The sequence below is a fragment of the Phytophthora sojae genome, assembly GCF_000149755.1.
Source record: "Phytophthora sojae unplaced genomic scaffold PHYSOscaffold_1, whole genome shotgun sequence".
Lineage (NCBI taxonomy): Eukaryota > Oomycota > Peronosporomycetes > Peronosporales > Peronosporaceae > Phytophthora > Phytophthora sojae.
The window spans coordinates 497,047-516,162 of record NW_009258115.1 but is presented as its reverse complement, the minus strand read 5'-3'; the positions used below and the strand labels follow the sequence as shown (position 1 = coordinate 516,162).

At 56.2% G+C, this 19,116-nt stretch overlaps 7 protein-coding genes across 7 annotated transcripts; 2 read left to right on the top strand and 5 right to left on the bottom strand.

The window, feature by feature from the left end:
* Positions 1 to 1,563: 1,563 nt before the first annotated feature.
* PHYSODRAFT_292942 (hypothetical protein) lies at positions 1,564 to 3,327 on the bottom strand (the record flags this gene model as incomplete). Its single annotated transcript, XM_009515639.1, has 1 exon — positions 1,564 to 3,327. One exon carries the CDS (start codon positions 3,325 to 3,327, stop codon positions 1,564 to 1,566), a length of 1,764 nt encoding a protein of 587 aa, XP_009513934.1.
* Positions 3,328 to 3,351: 24 nt separating this feature from the next.
* On the bottom strand, positions 3,352 to 3,555 carry PHYSODRAFT_414750 (hypothetical protein; the record flags this gene model as incomplete). Its single annotated transcript, XM_009515638.1, has 1 exon — positions 3,352 to 3,555. A coding segment is annotated over one exon (204 nt), but the record flags the coding sequence as incomplete, so codon positions are not given.
* A 754-nt stretch (positions 3,556 to 4,309) lies between these two features.
* Positions 4,310 to 4,909, top strand: PHYSODRAFT_320561 (hypothetical protein; the record flags this gene model as incomplete). Its single annotated transcript, XM_009515637.1, has 1 exon — positions 4,310 to 4,909. One exon carries the CDS (start codon positions 4,310 to 4,312, stop codon positions 4,907 to 4,909), a length of 600 nt encoding a protein of 199 aa, XP_009513932.1.
* Positions 4,910 to 5,225: 316 nt separating this feature from the next.
* PHYSODRAFT_320560 (hypothetical protein) lies at positions 5,226 to 7,490 on the top strand (the record flags this gene model as incomplete). Its single annotated transcript, XM_009515636.1, has 1 exon — positions 5,226 to 7,490. One exon carries the CDS (start codon positions 5,226 to 5,228, stop codon positions 7,488 to 7,490), a length of 2,265 nt encoding a protein of 754 aa, XP_009513931.1.
* A 9-nt stretch (positions 7,491 to 7,499) lies between these two features.
* On the bottom strand, positions 7,500 to 9,778 carry PHYSODRAFT_348788 (hypothetical protein; the record flags this gene model as incomplete). The annotated part of the gene is made up of 1 exon (XM_009515635.1): positions 7,500 to 9,778. One exon carries the CDS (start codon positions 9,776 to 9,778, stop codon positions 7,598 to 7,600), a length of 2,181 nt encoding a protein of 726 aa, XP_009513930.1. The 3' UTR covers positions 7,500 to 7,597.
* Positions 9,779 to 10,507: 729 nt separating this feature from the next.
* Positions 10,508 to 12,274, bottom strand: PHYSODRAFT_472133 (hypothetical protein; the record flags this gene model as incomplete). The annotated part of the gene is made up of 1 exon (XM_009515634.1): positions 10,508 to 12,274. The coding sequence occupies one exon, from the start codon at positions 12,272 to 12,274 to the stop codon at positions 10,508 to 10,510; it is 1,767 nt and encodes a 588-aa protein (XP_009513929.1).
* Positions 12,275 to 14,254: 1,980 nt separating this feature from the next.
* PHYSODRAFT_252576 (hypothetical protein) lies at positions 14,255 to 18,207 on the bottom strand (the record flags this gene model as incomplete). Its single annotated transcript, XM_009515633.1, has 4 exons — positions 14,255 to 14,805; positions 15,037 to 15,724; positions 15,980 to 16,044; positions 16,095 to 18,207. The coding sequence occupies 4 exons, from the start codon at positions 18,205 to 18,207 to the stop codon at positions 14,255 to 14,257; spliced, it is 3,417 nt and encodes a 1,138-aa protein (XP_009513928.1).
* Between the last annotated feature and the right edge of the window lie 909 nt (positions 18,208 to 19,116).

Below are 19,116 nucleotides of genomic sequence, written 5' to 3'. Positions count from 1 at the left end.
CGAGCTTAAGCTCGAGTAAAACCGGCGTTAGTGAGAGTAAGTCCATAAAAGGATTAAGTTGGAGTAATCCTTCAGGTAAATAGACGATTTTGATGACGATCGGCTTTAGCTGAAGTAACTACGAATCAATAAAACAAGCTAAAGGTGAACCATGGTCGGGGCAATCAACAAAATCCACCCATAGACTTTCATATTGGTATTCTAGCATGCTATCCCTAGGTTTCCTGGTGTGCAGAAGCGCTACACACTGTTCACGCAGCGTCTGCACCATATATAAGTACCGATGATTCATAAGCTAGCTGCTCTCTCAGCGTTCGCTTTTACGCCTGAAAGTTAATTCAGCTAAAACTATAAGATACACCACACCGTCTTACGTGTCTGAAAGTTAATTTAGCTAAATTAACTTTCAGACACGTAAGACGGTGTATCTTTCCCAGAACCCTTCTTACTTTAGCGTTCAGAGGAAACTACGTAGTCGTATAATGGTTAAGACCAGCTACAAATGTTTTTCTCGAATAACAAAGCATCACAAACACTTTCAGCGAGATTTCCCTCGCTAATGTCTAGTACAACGCAGGGTGCGTTCAGCTAACGCACAGTATGCAAGAGATCTTCGCCTTATGAATTTCTAACACACTGTAAGATACAGATAAATAAAAATTGTTGATGCTTCTTTTGGCCAAACAATACAGCAAAGTCATTAGCATCGCTCGTGCAGCCCCCCAGCACCTGTCCACACGTTAGAAACAACTTGACCCCGTTGTGTATACTGTTTTTGGTTATAACTCGAATAGTGTCTGATTAAAATCTTACTCTACGGTCTCAGCGTCGTTTTTAAGTCGCAAAAAGGACTTGTGTGGAATTACTCGGAAGTCAGTGACTCGCAATTAAGTAGCAATCCATTGCGGGAGCTACTCAAGCTGCAAAATTCGAATTGTACTTCTGGTGGCACATTGGTTTTCCGTGTGGTCACGTGACTTGTAACGTGAGATGCCAAGCTGAACTTGGATTGTGTATCAATAGAAATAGATCAGAGCCCGCCCCCATGCGCCAATGCTTCACGATGCTGACGGTACCATGGTTTGAACCATTTGCCTTGGGTTGCGACATGCATTGAAGGCTTCAGCAAGTCTTTTTCGCTTTTAAAAAGGAAGCTTCGGCAGAGAGAGGCCGTTATCCATCGGTCATTTTCTTGCTGAAAGCTGATCGACTTCGACAAGATCGAACACACATGTAGGGGGAGTCTTCTCGCCTCAGCACCGCCCAGTCTCGTAAGTGCGATGCAACCTCGATACCACAGATTTTTCATCCTTACACGAACCTCCGCTCAAAAATGATGGTGCCGTGTCCGGGGTCAGAGACTCGATACCGTCAACCAACTAACCCAGCGATTTGTGCGCTGATATATGCATTGAAAGAATACGTAGTTAAGTGTTGCTCCAGCGGTGACGACGAAACGACCCTGTACCCCCGATCTAGCGACGCCCCGTTCATATCTCAACGACTCGCTTAAAAAATCATGTTGTCGTTATTGCATTAAACCGGGCTAACCTCAATACCACTCTAAGCTTGCATCCTGTAGACGGTTTTCATTGCGGAATTAATCATCAAAACGCCCGTCATTTGCGCGTTATAGCACACGACGAAGAGCTTGTTGCAGGTGCGCATATCTTTCTCGATATCTTCCGTTCGCACATCGTCAATCGAAGCAACACACCTAAAGTCAACCAGACAGAAGTCGGTCAACCCGAGCGACGAGTAGCTGCCACTAGGGGAAAAACGATCGATATGTTCAGCCAAGTTGCTGGCCTCGCGCAATAACTCGATGCCCCAAATGACGTCACCTCCATCAATTGTAAAATCAAGGAACCCACGGGATCCAAACAACGCACCCACGTCGGCAGACGTCACGTAAGTGCTTGGCGTGCAGCGATATGCAGCCTTGTAAAACTCCATTTGCCACGCTCTTTCCAAAGGAATGCCGCTAAAAGAGCTTCTGCCAAGCATCTGACGGATGCAATCGTAGTCGATCGATCGCATCACTCGAAGGATCATCTCTGGAAGGGTATTGGGGGCTTCTAGTGCTCGGACGATCTGACCAACGCGCATCTTGACGAAGAATCGCCACATCACTGGCGACGAGAACTTAACACATCGCTCAGTTCGAGTCAGAATACCCTTTCGAAGACAAGCTTCAACTATACCAACATCGGAATCAGGATTGGCACCATAAGCAATGCGTTCTAGCCGATCCAGCTCGTCCGTCGTAAGGGATGTCAACACATTATTCACAGCGCGTGTCGATGTCAGCGCCTCAAACAGCGCGTTGTCGTTGGCTTCTATCAGTGACCCAGTTTGGAGCATACGGATCCACTTGGCTGGCGATGGAACAGCAAGCCCCCACCTGCAATAGTGGTCTAGGACTTCGTTCAGTTTGTCAATGGCTTTCGCACAAAGACCAACGTGCCCACCCGTCAGTTCTACCAAGTTGGCACAGAATGCCTCCATCGCAGATGCCGACCATTCCACAAGCGTGACGAGGTTAAACCACTTCTGGACGTACTCGGAGACTTCGGCAGGGCAAAAGTTCAGTTCATCAATCCCGAAAACCATTCGTTTGTCAAAGTGGGTTGGAGTAGTGAGCCCAGTACATTGCACACTAGAGGCGTAAGCTGCGAGCAGCAAGATTCTCACAGGGTAAGCCGCATCGATCTGAACTTGCTTGACCAGCTCCCAAAGTGTACTAGACTTGTGTCGCGGAGAGGAATCTGATTCTTTGTGGAGTACTTGCGTCTCGTCCAGTACCATATACACCATCCAGCCTTTACTGGGGAGGACCCCCTTGGCAAATACCCAGCTGACCCGGCAACGCTCCTTGAAAATGGTCTCGAAAGTCTGGTTCTCAGCGATCGTCAAAACCGACAAGTTGAAGACAGCCGCCTTCTTCTTTTCCTCCCTGTGCTTGTCGACCAAGGCGCGGCACACTAAGGTCGCCAGTGAAGTTTTCCCAGTCATTGGTGGACTATTCACAAGCACAACGCGCGTTTCTTCGAGTCGGCTGATGATACCCGCGGTAAGAGCGCACCGCGAAAGCGTTCGTTTGTCATTAGGATCAATGCCTTCATCTCTTCCAATCGACCCCTGCATGCCATACCAGACGACGTCCTCGTGTGCGCCGGTATTCACTTGTCCAGCTCCGTCCGGATACGCCACCAGCAGGTTCACCGGGCCTCTCCCTTCTGCTTCAACAATGTCATCCACTTTGCCGACATCCTTGCTTGATAGCCCTTTAAGAAACAACTTTGCTCGCGCCCCCTCGAGCGGCATCATACCAGTGGTGTCAGTCATGCCATTCTTCACATCTTGTTCAGTCAGCAGCCACGACGGGCCATCTTTGACTTCTTTCGTCAGGAAGAGCTGCAGCAGGTCGGCTCGCCCCTCGTACTTCAGCAACCCCGCGATCACGGTCTTCAATGCGGAAACCGACTCATGCTCGTCGATGTTCACCTCAAATGCGCCGGTTTCGCCAACGACCGCCGCAAAAAGCTTCACCATTTTTCCTGCGGCTCGTGGAATGGTGAGATTTCCGGAATTCCGTCGTATTTAAGCGGAGCCGCAATAAAAATTGTTCTCTGATATATTTCGTGAATAAACCTTTCAAATAGAATTATAGCTAAAATATTTACTGAAAAATTCAAGGACCATGGCAAAAAGAGGAGCAAACGACCCAGTTAAAAGCGTAAGTTGCAGTCTCCCCTGTTGCTTCACTTCATTTGTGTAGCTGTTGTCTCGGTTGCTGATTGGAGAGTACCGTTGTCAAGGTGGTGAACGGTGAACGAGGGTTGTGGGGCAGTAGCTTCATCTCTACTGGATTACTGGTCTCGAGGCAAGCGCCGGGAAATTAATCGTGTATCGCCGCCGTTCTTATGTTCTTTGCTGACTGCCGCTATTCAATTCGTGTGCGTATTTCGTATTCTCCAATACGCTATGAATGGGATTTCTGGGTAATTCGATCAGCCGAATTACCGCTGTCAGCAGCGATGAAGGATATGAGCTTGTGATAACTCCGAGGGAAAGAGTACCATCGAGTGCAGCCGTCGCCAGAATCTGTCGAAATTAAAGTAATCCGTCGGAGACTATCGACCTACTAAAAGGGACCAGCGGTGTAGCACGCTCGGGCATTGATGTCATGGCATGCCGGAAGGACACTGGATCTATCCGAGGTAAATATTGTTCAACAGCCAGAGCAGAGCTTGCTATCTGACGATGCATAAGAAATTGCGAGCTGGCGACATTCGCTCAGATACGTATGAAGTCCGAGTTACAGGCGTCTTTAGCGACAACGCTAGCTTCAGAGACCGAGATTGCCCCGGCAGAACCGAGCGTACTTCCTGAGAATCAACAGGAGCATGGATCAAGCGAAAACAACTCACCTTCGTCAGAGATTAGCGACTCAAACGGAGAGGACGCGCAGGTGCCGGAAACAGAGGCTACGGCGATGTCAGATGAGGAGAAACCCCCAGTAGATGCCCCCGCTTGGAGCGCGAAGCCGACAATAGGAGGCAGGCGTGCGGACTTCGACTCGAGTGAGACCAAAGTACGGCTGACGCTGCAGGACGCATCCAAATTCGAGCTGAGCACGATGTACCGCAAGACGGATCGCCGAGCTGGTCGAGACGGCGTGGCGCTACACGTCGGTAGGAGAGAGGACACGCTGGAGGAGCAGGTGATCGCTGTTCTCTTCGACCGAGAAAAGGTGACCGAGGAGGAGGCCGAGCGCTGGTGGGCGAACCACCAGCACCGGTTCGTCGAGTTCATGGAGCCCCAGCAGCCTCGAGAAGAAGATGTAATAGCCTCAGCAGCAGTAGTATTACCAGCGTCGAGAGCAGCAACACCAGGGGTCAAATAACCACGAGGATATCCATCCACTTCAACTTGCAGGTGACTGCAATTTGTTCTTAAGTCAGTATTACTACGTTTGTGGTTTCGCCGTGCTATCGCGACAGATTCAAAGTAGTTTATCAATGAATTTCCATGGTTTAGTCGACATCGCATTTTCATTCCATACAAAAACGCTAACAACAATCTGTAGCGTTAGCCAATGTACAATCGCGCTTTCCAAAATCCCCACATCGCATTTCAAATTCAAAAGCAAAAGCTCACTCCGCCTCATTCCCCCATCTCCTCCGACGCGTGCATCTACCGCGTACACCACCGCCAGCGCCATGTCGGCCTTACCACCACAAGCAGACGCCTCTGCTGCACCCGCCGCCGCAATTGCGGGTCCCAACGCGCCCTCGACGGCCGAGAAATCCGTTTTCGACACTTCGGACCGCCTGGTTTTCGACACGAACGCGCTGCTGTCGAAAATGGGCTTCGGCGACCGCGCGTTCGCCAGCGCGGCCGACCTCGTGGCCAGCGTGTCGTCCATGAGCGTGGCGCTGTACGAGAAGCTGTTCCAGTTCCGTCTGCGCGACGTGGAGCGCGTGCCGCGCACTCGTCAGGACTACGAGCACAACGCGCAGCTCGTGGCGGACGCGCTGCGCAGCGCGCTGCTGGAGCAGAGCAGCGACGGTGACAGTGTGGATGAGGAGCTCACGGGCCAGCGGCTGTGTGCCGGAGACTTGGGCAGCATCCGCCTACTGCTGGGCATGCTGGAGCAGGTCTACACGCTGCTGTTCGAGGAGAGCCAGGAGGTCGGCGACCGACTGCGAGACGTGAGTCTCGCCAGCCTCGGGATGGCTACAACGGAGGTGCTGGCGGCCTCGAAGCGCAGGGTGCCGCCCAAGTTCGCTAAGAAGCAGAGGAAGGAGAGTCAAAAGACGGTGGACAGTGCACCGAAAAGTGGCGACCCGGAGAGGACGAGTCTGCGCGAGACACGGATGAGTAAGGACGTTCGGAGTGGAAGGAGAAGTGCTTCTCAGTCACGGGTAGGGCAGAAACAGGAGGAGGTTCGAGTCGGACGCGCTGTTACTGCTAAGGAGGAGCTGCGGAGGAGGAGGACGTCGTCTTCGAGCGGGGCGAACAGGTCACGGCTGGAGGTTTCGACGACGAGAGCGGATGCAATTGCTGCGAACAACAAGAAGCGGTCTCGACTACTGGAGCAGTCGTTCAGGGCGAGTAGCACCAGCAGGGCGGAGCTTGCAGCCAAGGAGGCGGCGAGCAGGAAAGCAGCGCTGGGACGTTCCCGTGTTTCCGTAAAGTCGACGGCAAGCGGACAGAAGAAGCAGCAGGAGACTGAGCAGGAACTGCTGGAAACGAAGAAGTATGGACGCTTTGTAGCCGCGGCAGGCAGTGCCAGCTCGGATGAAGACAAGCCCAGCGAGGAGAGGCCCACGGAGGGAAAGCGGGGTGCGTTCTTCGAAGGAGTGTCGTCTGTTCAGCATAACAGCGACGAGAGCATGCACTTCATGGATGATGAAGGCGCCTTCGCACAAAACTTTTCATCGATTAGCATTGAAGATGCAGAACCCGAGGCAACGGAAGGCGAACTTCGAGCAGAACCCGACACTGCAGATCAAGAAAACGCCCAGCCAAACGAGAACGTTCCGCACAAGAAAAGCTCTAACCAGCAGGAAGCTGAAGAGGAAGACGGCACAACATCAAGTCCCGTTAAGAAGAAGGTAGCGCGCGACGAGCCTCATGCTCCGGAGCGGCCGTCTTCCACACATAGGACAAGGCGTGACCAATCTAAATCGCTCTACCCGCTTGTCCCGAAGTCGAAGCATGCCGCATCGGCATCAAAGGCTCAAGCCCAGTACCTCCGGTATAAGTTGTCACTGAAGAACCACTTGCAGGAGCTGCGACAGCGAGAGGCTTCGCAGAGGCAGCACTTGGAGCGCGCGTACAAGTCGGGCGAGCACATGGCGAACGTGGACAAGATCCGATCTCGTCGATTCGAACAAGACGTGCGTCTGCATCGCATCGCCATCGGACTGGAGGCCAAGAACGAGGAGGAGAAGCAGCTTCGTCAGGCGATGAATCACCTGCTTGATCTGGAGAAGGAGAAGCTGAGGGAGGAGCACCGCATGACGACTTCGGTGCTGAAGCAGATTCAGAAGGAGCACGCGGAGCGCGAGCAGGCCATGGAGAACTTCTACGCGAACCAGATCCAGCTCGTCAGGGAGCAAACACGCCGAGAAGCCAAGGAGCGTGAGCTTGTGGAGAAGGCTCAGCGCTCAGCGTCTGAGAAGATGATGCGTGAACTCCGTCACGAGCGCGAGAACCAATTGGCAGCTCTTCTGCAGGAGAAGCAGCACTTGGAGGAGACGCGCAGGTTCCGCCACGCCTCGCAGATGGCGCAGCTGCTGGAAAAGACTGACGAGCGATCGGCAAGGAGAACCGATGCCTTCTACACTGCAGCAATGAAGGCGCGTGAGCGCCACACCGTAAGAAAGCAGCAGACACAGTCACTACGGCGTACCAGCCTGGATCCCTACCGAAGTGGCACGAAGCGATCAACCAGGCTCTCGACAAGTCCCATAAGATAAAAGAATTTTGCGTCAAACACCCTGACGGTTGTCATTCAAAGCCTTTGAGTAGCTCGATGCACAAGCGCGAGGGATTCCTTCGGTCCTTCACTCAGTATCTTCAGTATCTACAACATGTATTTGCGTGAGCGCGCCAGCAGGTCGGCCGCGTGAATCACGCCCTGGAGCTTGCCACGATGCGTGACGAAGAGCTGCGGACACTTGTGCACCGAAATGAGCAGGACCACATGACTGGCTCGAGTGTCGCGAGGCACGTGGAAGTGTTCATCCTCCAGGCTCAGGAGCTCAAAATGTACCAGATCCACCACCTCAGACGTCTCCGATGCTGGACGAGATAGCACGGCCGCTTGCTCTGGAGTAATGCCAGCCACCGACACCGGAGTTCCCGTAGCCGCAGAATTCTTTCCACCTCGTAGACTCAGCTCCCACAGAATAACAAGCGCCTCCAGCTCCTCCCGAGTGGTAACGCCCAATAAAACCATCGTCTTCGCGTCATCCACCACGGGAAACACGTGAGCTGTCTTGCCCTTCTTCTCCTTGTTGGTGACCTGCAGCAGGTGCTTGATTGATGCCAACGTTTGACGCCGAACGAGATAGTAAGGCGGCATGTCCCGCATGAGGTCACCGGCCGTAAGCGAGTACGATATCTGCTTGGTCAGATCCGGCCACTGCGGCAGGTTTTTATGGCGGGCCATGGTCTCGTACATGTCGAGGGAGAAGATCCGCGTCACAGCGCGACCCACGATCACACAGAGTAGAACCGGGATCATGTAGCTCAACTGTCCTGTCAACTCGAAGACGATGACCGCGATACTGATAGTTCCCGTGACGCCTGCCGTGAAGCTGGCGGCGCCCACAACAGCATATCCTCCAATCGACAGCTCTCCCTCGCTCAGGATGACAACCATCTCACCAAACAGACGTCCCAATGCAGCACCGATCGCAAACACGGGCGTGACAATACCACTAGGAATGAACACGGTGGCGCTGATGACCAGCGACCAAAACCGGACAACCACATACGCGAACAAATTCAAACTCAGCGCTGGCGACGTCCAGGAGCTGCCGAAGTCCACCGACAAGTGGGTAGCGGTCGCCACCTCATCCCGTGCAAGGGTTTTGGTCGAGAACATGTCGTCGATAGTCTGGCGCTGGGTCAGCTGCATGAAGCTACCCACCGGGTACTCCACCAAGGAAAACAGGAGCGCCACCAGCGCAGCGTACACAAACGGCACCATCCCAGGGAATCGTCCGCACCAGCAGAGCAGATATTGCTCCTCAAACTTCTTCTTCCAGTCGAGCACCATGCGGAACGACCGAACCAACAGCGCAGCGAGCAGTCCACAGATCACCGCGAGCAGCAGGAAGAAGGCGATCTCGAACGTCTCGTACGGCAGCGTGTCGAACTCGGTCGTGAAGAGTGAGCCGTACGAGCCCGCGAGGAAGCTGTTGAGACCACGGAAGACGACGACGCCCACCACGGACGAGAAGAAGGCGCGCCAGTAGTTGGACGTCACGTAGTACGACGTGGTGACCTCGATACTGAAGAGCACGCCGCCGACCGGAGCACCGAACGTCGCCGTCACACCAACCGCACACGCCGCAGCCAGCACGTGGTGCGTGAGGTCTTTCGAGTTGCGGATCTGCTCAAACAGCGGCAGGCGCAGCAACTGCCGCGCGATGATGGAGCTCAGGTGCACGAACGGACCTTCCTTACCGATGGTCAAGCCGCTCCCCAACGCCAACACCAAGCCGAAGCACTTGGCGATGAGCGCGCGGCCCGTGAGGTAGTTGGGGAAGGGGAATCCCCCCAGGATGCTCCTCATCTCGGGGATACCAGAGCCCGCCGCTTCGGGGCAGATGAGCACCGTGCACCCCACGCCGAGCAGCAGGATGAAGACTCTAAACAGGATGTAGAAGAGGTAGCCCAGCAGCCAGCCGCCCCCAAGCGACGTGAAGCTCGAGTGCAGCTTGGTGACGACTAGCACGCCCGCGTCCACGCTCCAGGCCGTGACGGACGCCAGGAAGCCCAGCAGCAGCAGGAACACCCACGAGCTCTGCAGGAAGGACGTCATGTGCTCGCGCTCCAGCAGCGAGCGCGCCAATGGGATGGACGCGGCCTCCATTGCCGGGGAGGGGCGTGACGCCCTGCTGCCGCAGGAGGCGCCCGGGTCGCCGCGCGCCTCGCCCTGCCACTCGTCGTCGCTGTCGTCGTCGTCGTCCAGCAGCTGCAGCGGGCGGTAGCGCGCGTGGAGCGGCGTCTGATCGAATCCCCCCGGCTGCTTCATGGCCGTCTTGGCCTGGCTCAGCGCTGCAGCGGGCGAGAAGCTGGTGGCCCACGCGGTGGCGGCGCTCAGGGCGCTGGCGTCCGCTCCCCCGACGACGGACCTGGACGTGGAGTTGGAGTTGGACGCAGCGCTCTGCTGCCTCTCGCTGGGCTCGACAACGCGCACGGTTAAGGACGCAGCCAGAGGAGACGCAGGCGCAGGAGATGAGCCGTCGACGGCCGTGAGGGGCGACGCGGGCGCCGCGCTAGACTGCGGCGACGACATGCTTCCAGTTGTCAGGCGACTAACGAGTTGGGATTTGATGGGTAAAAACTGTGTTTAAACCGGTAGTACGGTTATTCCAACCGGTAACACGGTTCGTTCACCGATAAAGTTGTTTAAATAGGGACAAAACGGTTTTTACACCGGCTACAGTGTTTTTGACGGAAGTATTTCTTTCACGCAGGTGGACACTTTCAGGCTGTCCACTTGGCGTTTGTCTCTTTTCGAGTTGGAAGATCCATCATATTGATGTACCGGTACGTGCTGTTGATGGCGTTGCTGCAGCGCGACAACGTTGCGATCGGGTACAGTATCATCGAGATCGCATCACGAGCTGTTGCCGTTCGTTTGCTCGCTCATGAATTGCGAGCGAGCGCTACTAGGCTAGGTGAATGGGGGCTATAGGAAGGAGATCAGTTACTGTAGGCGTCTAAGAAATACGAGCTGTTATATTATCGGACGAAGTCTCTATAGTCCGCGAGCTAGGATGGTGTGGAGTTTGTACAGTGCGTCGGAGGCGGAGGGCCGGTCGTTAGGATCGATGGCGACGCAGGCCATGCCCAGCTCTCTGATGGCCTTGGGGGCTGCGGACGAGAACTCGATGCGAAGGCGGCCAGTTGCCACCATCTGCAGGATCGCCAGGTCGGGCATGGCGCGGCCCGAGTCGCTGTTGCTGTCCTTGGCGTTGGCGTAGGGCAGCGCGTGCTGGTCCAGCTCGGCCAGCACGACGCCGAACGAGAACATGTCGGCCTTGTCGTCGTAGCGCTCCCCCATCATGACCTCGGGAGCCATCCACCGCGAAGAGCCGACGCCACCGGTCATGGTGTAGTCGGCCCGCTCTCGGGAGACGCCAAAGTCCGTCAGCTTGGCTTCCAGCTGCGCAGTCAACAGAATGTTCTTGGACTTGAGGTCGCGGTGAAGAACCGGCGGCGATAATGAATGGAGATACGTGAGAGCGTGGGCCACGTGAAGGGCGATCGTGGCCTTGCTCTTGTCGAAACCAACCGGGGTGTTGTGGTTCTCGCAGTTCTTGAGAAGTGTCCGGAGGTCGCCTCCTTCCATGTATTCCGACAGTACACACAGGTCATTGAGCGAGTCCCAAGCCACTCCCACAAACTGCACAATGCGCTCGTGGTTCAGCGTGGCCATGAGCTTCACCTCGGCCAGGAAGGCGTTCAGGTGGCTGATGCTCTTACGCATCTCCGGTAGCAACATCTTCACAGCAACCGGTTCATCGTTGAACAGTCCCGCGTAGACTTCTCCATACCCCCCTCTGCTAATAAGCTCCTTCAGCACAACCTTCTCGCGTGGAACCCGTGCCGTGATGATGACCTCGTCCTCCCACAGCCCGCTCTGGGCCACGTAGGTGCTGTGACTCCGAGGTTTCTCCGCACCTCCCTGTGACTGCGAAGCCTCGGAGCCGAGCGTGATGGCGCTCAAGGCGCTCTCGGGTGTCGGGTACCCGGCGTAGCTCGCAGCCAGAGCTGCAATGCCTGTGTCCTTGCTAAGATCGTTGCTGTACCAGCGTCGACGAGCGAACTTGAACGTGGCGAACGCCAGGAACGCGACGCAAGCGACGGATCCGAGTACGACGCTGGCGATGGCAGTAGTGCTCATACCCTTGTCTGAAGTCCATCCGTCGAGCTGAGTGCTGCCGTAGGAATACGCCGAGCTGCTCGAGTCCGTGCTGCCGGACGCCGTTCCTGTGTAGAACCTGTAATGTCCCTGGATGCACTCGCCATTGGAGATCATGTCGCTGTCTAGTACGAAATGGTGCGAGGGTTTACCCCCACAGTCTCCGTCGTCAAAGAGAAGCACCACCGCGGACCCGTTCATGAAGAGACTCACGATGTCGGTCGTGTTGGCCAGAGCCGACGATTTCTCGCACGTCCCCGACGCGGGATATACTGAAGTCTGGACCAGGTTCTCACAGCCGTCTCCATCATACTCCTCCATCATGACGTAGTCGAAACCTGTGAACAGCTCCTCCGTGTACTTGAATCGGTCCGTGACGTTGCACGTTGCAGACACGAACAGCGTGTAGCCCCCAAGGTCGTGCGGTCTGCACGCGTCCGCCTCGCAGCTCTCCGTCGCGATCATCTTGAGCACATTGGGCGTGCCGGCGCAGTGGCTGCCCGAGTAGAGCTCTCGGGCGGACCAAATCGTCGAGACCGAGGGTGTCACCACCAGCGGAGCTAGCGCCAACGTCCTCAACAGCCATCGGCCGAGCGACATGGTGGACGACGTCGGAGCGTTTACACTGAAAGACGGTGAACTTGGAATGAGCGTCCTCCCCCCTCTATGGGGCTTTGGGGATCCCTGCGATTGGGAGACAGTGGAAGACGCGGTTCCCCATCGTGGGCAAAATCTAGGTGGATTGAGGCAGGCAGGCAGGAGGTCGTTTGGCACGGGCGCCACGTCAACGATCATCAAAAGCCGGAGCGACACAACGGGAAAGTGTACATGGCGCCGAGTAGAGACCGCTTCGGCGCCCGGGCCTTTGAACCATGCACGTGAAAGACACTCCTCTTTTGTGCGTGTTGTTCACCACACGAGTTCCGATCTCGGTGGGCACATGCCTGCGCTTGGAAAGAGCGAGAACAGTAGCCCCGCAGTGTATGCACACAGCGCAATGCCTCACCACACAGCTCGTTTCAGCCGACAAGGTCTTCCACTTCCTACGTAAATTGGTCGGTACAGTACGGTAGACCGAACAACCTACCAACTCCATACATGCAGCATTGTACATGTACACACGATCGATATCAGCGGAAATTATGCCTAACTGCCCATCCCATCGAGGCACACGTGTACAGTGTATTTTGATAACCGCCGTGGATGTCCAGATCATGTGGAGCTTGTAAATCGCCTGGGTCGATCGTTGGAATCTATTAGATCCGGTCTTAACAGTAAACTTACTTGCCAGTCTCAAGTCCGTCATCGACTCTAGTCCGACACCGGGAAACTCCAAACGCAGTTTCCAGTTGCCACCAAAAGTGCCATCGCCGAGCTAGGAATCTTGTGAGTATGGTGCTCATCACTTAAATGTTCGGCAGGACGTGGACATTCGACTTGTATAGCACCAAGCACGCCGGCCTTGGCGTCATAGCGTTCCCCCCATCATGAATTTGGACGCCATCCAACGCCAGTAGCCACTCTGATCTGCACGCTCGTGTGGCGTGATTGCCTGTGGTCGGCGCCGAGCAAGTGCTCCTCGACTTCAGATTGCGATGCAATACACTTGTCGACATACTATTATTAATACCAGTACTTGAAAGTACAAACGACCTCCATACGTGAGCGCGCGTGAAAAAACAAAGTGATCTTGATCTTGTTGAAGCCAAGGCTACACTCCCTCAAACAAAATATACAACCCGGGAGTGCTCTGATATACGCAAAGTAACCTCCTACATGTAGCTCTGCGAGGAATACCAGTACGTACGTAAAGTACTAGCAGTTTCCAGATTTGTCGTCCTGTACGGAAGGTCCAATTTTTTTAACTCTTGCACGCGAAATCGACTCTTATTTCGTGTGTTGTCTTGACGAAGCTCGTTGCCATACATGTAAAACCCATGAGTTCCGATCTCGGTGGGCAAATAAATGCCTGCGCTTGGAAAGAGCGAGAGCAACCCGCAGTGCACAGTGTACAACATCTACTGTACCGTACACGGTGCAATGCTTCGTCACACGGTTCGTTCCAAACGAAAAGAGTCTTTCACTTGTCGAAGATCCTACGGACACATGTATAATAGGTGGCCTGCTTGGTAGACATTGCAACTTCATACATGTAGCATTGTATCACGATTGATATCAACAAGGTCTACCTACTGTATCCCTCGCTGGAGTACGTGTATTTCGATATTAAGTATCAAACTCGGCTGTCAAGATGGTGTGGAGCTTGTAAAGCACATCGGATGCAGCGGGTCGATCGCTTGGATCTACTGCAATGCAGGACAACGTCAACCCCGTCATCGAAGAGGCTGGTCCGCCCTCAGAAAACTCCACCCGCAGTTTCCCCGTTGCCACCAAATGTACAATCGCCGCGCTAGGAATCTTGCGACTTGGGTTGCTCATCTTTCGCGTGCGAGTACGGCAGCGCGTGGACATCCAGCTTTGACAGCACGACGCCCATAGAAAACGCGTCGGCCTTGGCGTCATAACGCTCCCCCATCGTGACTTCGGGTGCCATCCACCGCGACGTGCCGACGCCTGCAGTCATGGTCTGGTCTTCCTGCTCTCGTGACACCCAAAGCCCGTGAGCTTCGCCTCGAGGTCTGCACTAAGCAGAATGTTCCTCGACTTGAGGTCGCGGTGTAATACTGGCGGGTCCAGTGAGTGGAGATACGTGAGCGCGTGCGCCACGTGAAGAGCGATCGTCACCTTGGTCTTGTTCCAGCCGACTGGTTCGTTCTGAGCCTCGTAGGAATCGAGCAATGTCCGCAGGTCACATCCCTCCATGAACTCGGTCAGCAGACACAGATCGGAGAGAGAATCCCAGGCTACTCCGACAAAACGCACGGTCCGAGGGTGCTCCAGCGTCGCCGTGAGCCTCACCTCTTCCAGGAATGCAGTCAGGTGCTTCACGCTCTTGCGGTTCTCCGGTAGCAGCATCTTCACCGCGACGTGTTGGCCGTTGAACCAGCCCGACACCACTTGTCCGTAGCCTCCGTGGCTGATCACGCCTTCGAAGTCGATCTTGTCGCGGTCGACGCGCGCAGTTGTCGTCCCAGAAGTAGCTGATGCTCCGTTGCTCCCTCGAGTACGAGCTGTTAGATCCAGTACTGAGTACGGTGCTCTTTGGCATGTTGCGCAGCGACGTACAGCTCTCGTAACCCGCCACACAATTGGAATCGTCGGCGCTCTACTCTTGAACTGGGGAGCGTCTTTTCCAGATGAAGAAGGCCGTCATGAAGCCGACCACGCCAGCAGCGAGGATGATACTGCTGTACTGAGGCTTGACTTGCTGCTGCTTGGCTCTTCATCAGCCGAACGACTACCAACCGAGCTGGAGTCGGCGCCTACAGTTCCATTCATGCTAGCACTGGTGTAGAACTTGTAGTAGTCTTGAACGCAGTCTCCACTCGAGATGTTCCCGCTATCCAGAACGAAGTCCATGTAAGCGTCTCCGTCACAGTCCTCACCGTCGTACAGCGATATCACCGCCGACCCATTCGCGAACAGGGTCGAGACGATCGAGTAGCTCCCGTACAGCGTCGACTCGGCGCAGCTTCCGGTGGCTGGCAGTACCGTCGTCAGCCGTAGGTTATCGCACCCGGCGGCGGCGTAATCCTCCACGACGATGAAGTTGAACTCCCCGAAGACCTCCTCAGCGTACGCGAACCGATCGGTGATGTTGCACTCGAGGTCGACGAACTGGGTCGCGTTGTTGATCTCGACGGACGCGCACGCGCTGGGCGAGCAGGTGGTCACCGTCGCGAGGCTCACTGCAGCAGGCGTGCCCGAGCAGTTGTGGACGTCGTAGAGCTCCTGCGCTGCCCAAATGGAGCGCGAGTCGACAGCCGACGCCGTCGCCACGAGCATCAAGGTGATTTCGACTGCCACAGCAGTCGAGACCATATCGAAGGCGGACCAAAGCGAGCACACGCAAAGAACGAAGGAGAATGAGCGATTGCGCTCCAGCTCCACCACGATGAGCATTGAATTGAGGCGCACGACGGTGTCGTGCTGCGGCAGTAAACATTTGCAGCAACTTCCACTTCCACTCGTTGGTTGTTACCGGAAGCAGTCAAATCGCAGTGTCGTGACGGTATCTACTCGCTCTGTCGAGATACCAAGCCTTGTGCGCAACTTCAGCGTCAATAGCAACACTGCTGTCATGCACAGCACTGACAAATGTCCAAGATGTAAGAGCAATGAACACGTTTTAGACCAGTCCTACTATTTCGCTGGAAAGGTTAATGAAAAAGACGATGTGAATACTTCGAGTCTCTTGCAATCAAGAGAGGTTGAGCGCTTGCGCGCCTGGATGGTCCGGTCCGGGTAAACTAAGCACTGCACGTAGTCTGGGCCTGGGCGAGCGCCTGGTAAGGCACACCACTGGTCTGCGCCACGAGGCCAAAACTGCCCGAGATGAAGAGACGGCCGAGACCCATGCTCACGGAGTCCAGCTCCTCGGAGCTCATGATGGCGCCAGCCAGCTCGCCCTCGTCAGAGAAGATGTACACGCCCTTGTAGCACACCACGTACACGTATCCGTTGTCGTCGACCTTGATGCCCTTGGCGTAGCCGTCGTCGGTCTCAAGCTCGGGGTGAGCCGTGAAGTTGAAGAAGACGCTCGAGTTGCTGACCGTACCGTCGTCCGCCATGACGTAGCTCTTGACGTACGAGTTGCCCTTCTGCGAGTTAGTAATGTACATAATGTCCTGGGCAGGGGAGAAGGCGATCTTGTTTGGACGCGTCATATCGCAGTCCACCAGCTCCACAGACTGGCCCGTGCCGTTACGCAGCATGTAGACACCGTTGAAGGGGATCTCACGGAGCGGGGAGTTGTCCAGAGTGTCACCGTCGAAGTCCGCGTCGCTGGTGGCCAGACCGAAGGGGCTGTCTGTGAAGTACAGGATGCCGTTGTTGGCGTACTCAGCGTACGTGGGGCTGTTGAACTTCTTGCCGCGGTAAGTCGAGATGGCATCCACCACCTGGCCCTGGCAGGCGTTGTCCACGTTCTTGTAGTTGAGCACACCAAGGGTACGGCCACCAGTACGGGCAATCACAATGCGGTCGCTCGTGGGGGACACGGTAATACCACCGCAGCCCTTGTAGTACACGTTGTCGCAGCCCTCCGGGTGGTTCTGCAGCGAGCAGCCAGTCTGGTACGCCGACACGGTAAGCGTCGTCGTGGCCGAGCACACGCCGTCCACATCCACGTCGATCTCGGTCGTGGTGCTGGACGAGTTGGTGACCGTGGCGTCGGGCACGTCCTCGGCGCTCCACTTCCAGATGGCGTTGCCCTCGATATCGCAGAACAGCACGTCGATGTTGGACGTGTCCGAGCTGCCGCTCGACAGGAAACGACGGCTCGGGCTCGTGTAGCCGCTGATGACAGTCGGCGACGTGTACGCAGACGCGGCGGAGGAGCTTGAAGTGCTGCCGGACGCCGACTCGACGACGGTCTCGACCGTGCTGGTCTGCGACTTGAGAGAGTCCACGTTCGACGACAGCTTCGAGTTGTAGGTCGTCGACCAGAAAGACGAGCCCGACGCGCTGCTCGTCGTCGAAGACGTCGAGGTCGCCGTCAAGGTCCCGCTGCTGGTGGAAGTACCGCTGGAGGTCGACGTGCCGCTAGAGGTCGAGGTTCCGCTGCTAGTCGACGTGCCGCTGGAGGTCGAGGTTCCGCTGCTAGTAGACGTGCCGCTGCTGGTCGAGGTTCCGCTGGACGTCGACGTGCCGCTGGTAGTAGACGTGCCACTGCTGGTCGAGGTTCCGCTGGACGTCGACGTGCCGCTGGTAGTAGACGTGCCGCTGCTGGTCGAGGTTCCGCTAGACGTCGACGTGCCGCTGGTCGTGGTCCTGCTGCTGGTACTGCCGCTGTTGGTAGTGCCGCTCGAAGTGGACGTGCCGCTGGAGGTGGACGTGCCCGATGTGCCGCTCGTGGACGTCTTGTCGCTTCCGCTGGCGGTGGTGGACGTTCCACTCGTGGAGGTCTTGCCGCTGCCGCTGGTGGTGGACGTTCCACTGCCGTTGTTGGTCTTGGAGCTGCCCGACGTGGTCGTGCCCGAGGTCTTGCCGCTGGTGCCCGTGCCGGACTCGTCGCCCACGCTCGTACCGCTGGAGCCCGAGGCGGAGCTCGAGCTCTCCTCGGACAGCAGCTTCTTGGCCTTGGCCTGGATGTTGGGGAAGACCTTCTCCTCGAAGTACGCGAGCTGCGCCGCCTCCGTGGAGCCCCAGGCCTTGACCGTGTCCGGGTACAGCTTCTTGTAGAGCTTGAAGAGCGCCGTGGCCTCCGCCGTCGTGTCGGCGGCCGCCATCAGGTACCGCGCCGCGTGCTCCTCGAACAGGTCGGCGCTCAGCAGGCGGCGGCCGCCCTCGAGCGGCGAGGAGACCAGCAGCGTCTGCTCCAGCTCGGCCAGCGCCACGGACTGCACGTCCTGCGAGGCCTGCGCGGCGACGAGCGCCACGGCGGCGAGCAGCACCCAGCGCGTGCACCTCATTCTTTCTGGGTCAGAGCTGGCGGGGAGAGAGAAACGGAGCTAAGATTCGTGTCCCTAATTAACTAGGGCGGTTTGCTCTTGGCGAGCCTGTTGCTTTGTGACAGCCGCGCGCCATGCTCTTTTGCGGGAGAGCCCGGCTAGGTACGAGGAGTACGCACCCAATCCGCAAGCATCTGCACTGAGCAGAGACGTGCGCGTGTGACGCGGTAGCCAATCGCGCGCTTCCGAATTTTTTGACAGCATGAAGCCTGCGTAACGGGATGGCGGCGATCGCCATGCGTCTTGGCAGGTGTTTCCCCTTAGGGAGAAGAGCGATGCGAGCCCTGCTGCGGCGTTGTTAACGCCACACGCTGCGCGAGTCGAAAAGGGGGCGCGGAGACCGAAGGTTCTGGTCGAAAGGATGACTGACGCCCCGGGTTCAAGTCGGCGTAGGGTGGCAATCACGTCTGTGGCTACATTCTTTTGGACCCCTCAAGGAATCGGCTTGAGCGGGGATATGCATGATGATAGGTTTCGCCACTTGATTTTGCCGACACAATTTTCAATATTGGAGGAAAATATCCATCCAGCAGGCACGCCTGAAGGCCAGTGCGCGGCTGGTCGTTATTTTTGCTATGTGGACGTGATGGAAGATCTCCTCGATGCTCGACGTGGTGCCTGCGGTGCTGCAGCCGACGGCGAGTGCCATGCTGTAGCAGAGGAAGTTGTAGCTCGTGCCGAGACCCTCGATTCGAGGGGTACATTCATGTATTGGATCCCACTTCCCCGTCGAAGCTTGTCCGGACGTCGAGGTCGAGGGGCGTGCCACAGGCGAGCGTTTTGTCGCGGCAGATAACAGGATAGGCGTTCAAAAGGCCGGTGACCGGAGTCCGGTCACCGGACCCGGTCTGTTTCATCGTTGCCGGTGCT